The 2,358-nt window shown below is 42.4% G+C and overlaps 1 protein-coding gene across 3 annotated transcripts in view; it reads right to left on the bottom strand.

The window, feature by feature from the left end:
* Window positions 1–2,358, bottom strand: part of CTPS1 (CTP synthase 1) — a 67,911-nt gene that overhangs the window by 50,368 nt on the left and 15,185 nt on the right. For all 3 annotated transcript variants that reach the window (XM_023518682.1, XM_003798967.3, XM_023518681.1), the window contains exon 8: window positions 1,166–1,317. In XM_023518682.1, coding sequence (XP_023374450.1) covers window positions 1,166–1,317 — 152 coding nt within the window. The remainder of the gene's footprint in view (window positions 1–1,165; window positions 1,318–2,358) is intronic.

The following is a 2,358-nucleotide window of genomic DNA, read 5'->3' on the forward strand; positions in this document are numbered from 1 at the left end:
GTGAGCTGTGATGCCACAGCACTTTACCCAGGGGGACAGCTTAAGGCTCTGTCTCAAAAAATAAATAAATAAATAAAATAAAAGCTGTTAACAAAGAGATAGTTGCAAAATCTCAGACAAATCTGCTTACAAAAAACCCCCTTTTTTAAAAAAATACAATGACATGAAGGCTATGTTAACCAGTTTGATGGAAGTGTTTCAGATTGTGTGTGAAAACACCATACTGTACCCCAGAAGTGCATTAATGTACACAGTTACCATTCAATAAAAAAAAAAAATACAAAATGATGAGAAAAATTTACTGGTATTAACAGACAATTCACAAGAGTTAATGTTATGAAAGGAAGAGTCAAATCTTCGGGCATTTGCAATAAAAAAGTCCCATGCTCATTAAAAAATTTCATTGTAGAGTACAATTATTAACCAAGCAAAATGCTTATAATGTTTTATAAAAAGAAAGATCATAACACTATGTGCCATTTTGGTAGCTATGTGTAAATGGACAAAGACTAAAGTGAAAATGTCAAAAACAAAGTCAGTAGCAAAAGCAATGGAATGAGTGCTCCCTCCCCAACGAGCCAGATCTCATCACACTGATGTTGCTACTGCAGTCAGGCCCAACCACTGCTCTGAGACACCAAGTGAAGCTCTCTGGAAGTGATGTGAAGCATCACAGGGCTTTAAGAGGCAGCAGCATGGGGCCATCCTTGAAACACTGAATTTAGCAGCAATACATCCCCACTGATCCCTTTCTGGTGCAGGGTGGGCAGCACATTCCCAAATGCAGCTCAGACATCTAGGAGTGCTCCAACTATGGTCAGCTGGCTATGTGGGCATCAGGTGTGTGCACTCACCTGCTGCCACTAGGATGCCTGTTTACACTGATCTTCTAGTCACTAAGAGATGAGCACATAGGACTTAACCTGAACTTACTCCCTAGAGGTCCAGCACTAGCCCGGTCCTAGCAGGACCTCCTCATTCACACTGCAGCGCCATGACAGCTAAGATCTTTTCTTAAAAACTCTGAATATGTCTTACCATCAAGAGTTTTCTAACAGAGTCAACAGCAGAAGTGCTAAAGTGCTACAGTAAGAGTTGGACCCCTGAGCACAGGGAAAAGGGAAAAAGAAGGCTGACTCTCCTAGCTCCTTGTGGCATCACAAACCTGTCGGCCATCTCTTTCCACTTCATCAGCATTTTTCGTGGCTGCCTCTCAATAGGAAGGTCCAGTCTTCGAAGAAAATAATCTACGACCCCTTGCTCCTCTAACAATAAGGGGACTCGGTAAATAGATGAGACATCATGGACACAGATCACCTGTTTAGAAAAAAGCAAGTCATTTAATAAACACAGAAACTCACTAGGCTTGCAGCTTCCTTACAACTATGAATCCTTGAGTAAAGAACTATTTTGAATTTGAAAACCGGGAAAAGGGCAATTTTATAAAAACACATAAATTACTGAAACCAACTCAAAATAGAAAATTAGCAGTTAAAATATCAGGAAAATGGAGGTAAAAATCTTTTAAAAAATTTATAATCCAAACCAGAAATGGAGTTTACAAAAAAACCAAACCAAAACAAAACACACATTCAAGGAGGACCAATCCTAAGAACTCATGAATGGCTTAAAGAGAACAGTGGTTCTCAAACTCAGCTGCACACTGAGATCATTCAGACAAACTTATAAACATCCAAAAGCCCATGCTGCACCCCCGACCACTTAAGGCAGAATCTCTGGGGGTAGAAGGTAGGCACCAGTATTTTTTTCTTTTTTTTGAAACAGAGCCTCAAGCTCTGGGTAGAATGCCGTAGCATCACAGCTCATGGCAACCTCCAACTCATGGGCATAAGCGATTCTCTTGCCTCAACCTCCCATGTAGCTGGGACTACAGGCGCCTGCCACAATCCCTAGCTATTTTTTGGTTGTAGTTGTCATTGTTGCTTGGCAGGCCCAGGCTGGATTTGAACCCGCCAGCTCTGGTGTATGTGGCTGGAGCCTTAGCAGCTTGAGCTATAGACGCCAAGCTAAGCACCAGTATTTTTTAAAGATCCCCAAGTGATTCTAATTTGCAGCCAAATTTGAGAACCATATTAGGAAATTTAAGAGTGGAATTCACCACATGAAGGAAGAAAAAAATTACTTCAGGTGATGCAGACTTAATAAGAATTCAAAGCCAGGCTCGGCGCCTGTGGTTCAAGTGGCTAAGGCGCCAGCCACGTACACCCAAGGTGGCAGGTTCAAATCCAGCCTGGGCCTGCCAAACAACAATGACAGCTGCAACCAAAAAAAAATAGCCGGGCGTTGTGGCGGGCGCCTGTGGTCCCAGCTACTTGGGAGGCGGAGGCAGGAGACTTG

Source organism: Otolemur garnettii, unplaced genomic scaffold (genome assembly GCF_000181295.1).
Source record: "Otolemur garnettii isolate 467f Iridium unplaced genomic scaffold, OtoGar3 scaffold00144, whole genome shotgun sequence".
In the NCBI taxonomy this organism is placed as follows: domain Eukaryota; kingdom Metazoa; phylum Chordata; class Mammalia; order Primates; family Galagidae; genus Otolemur; species Otolemur garnettii.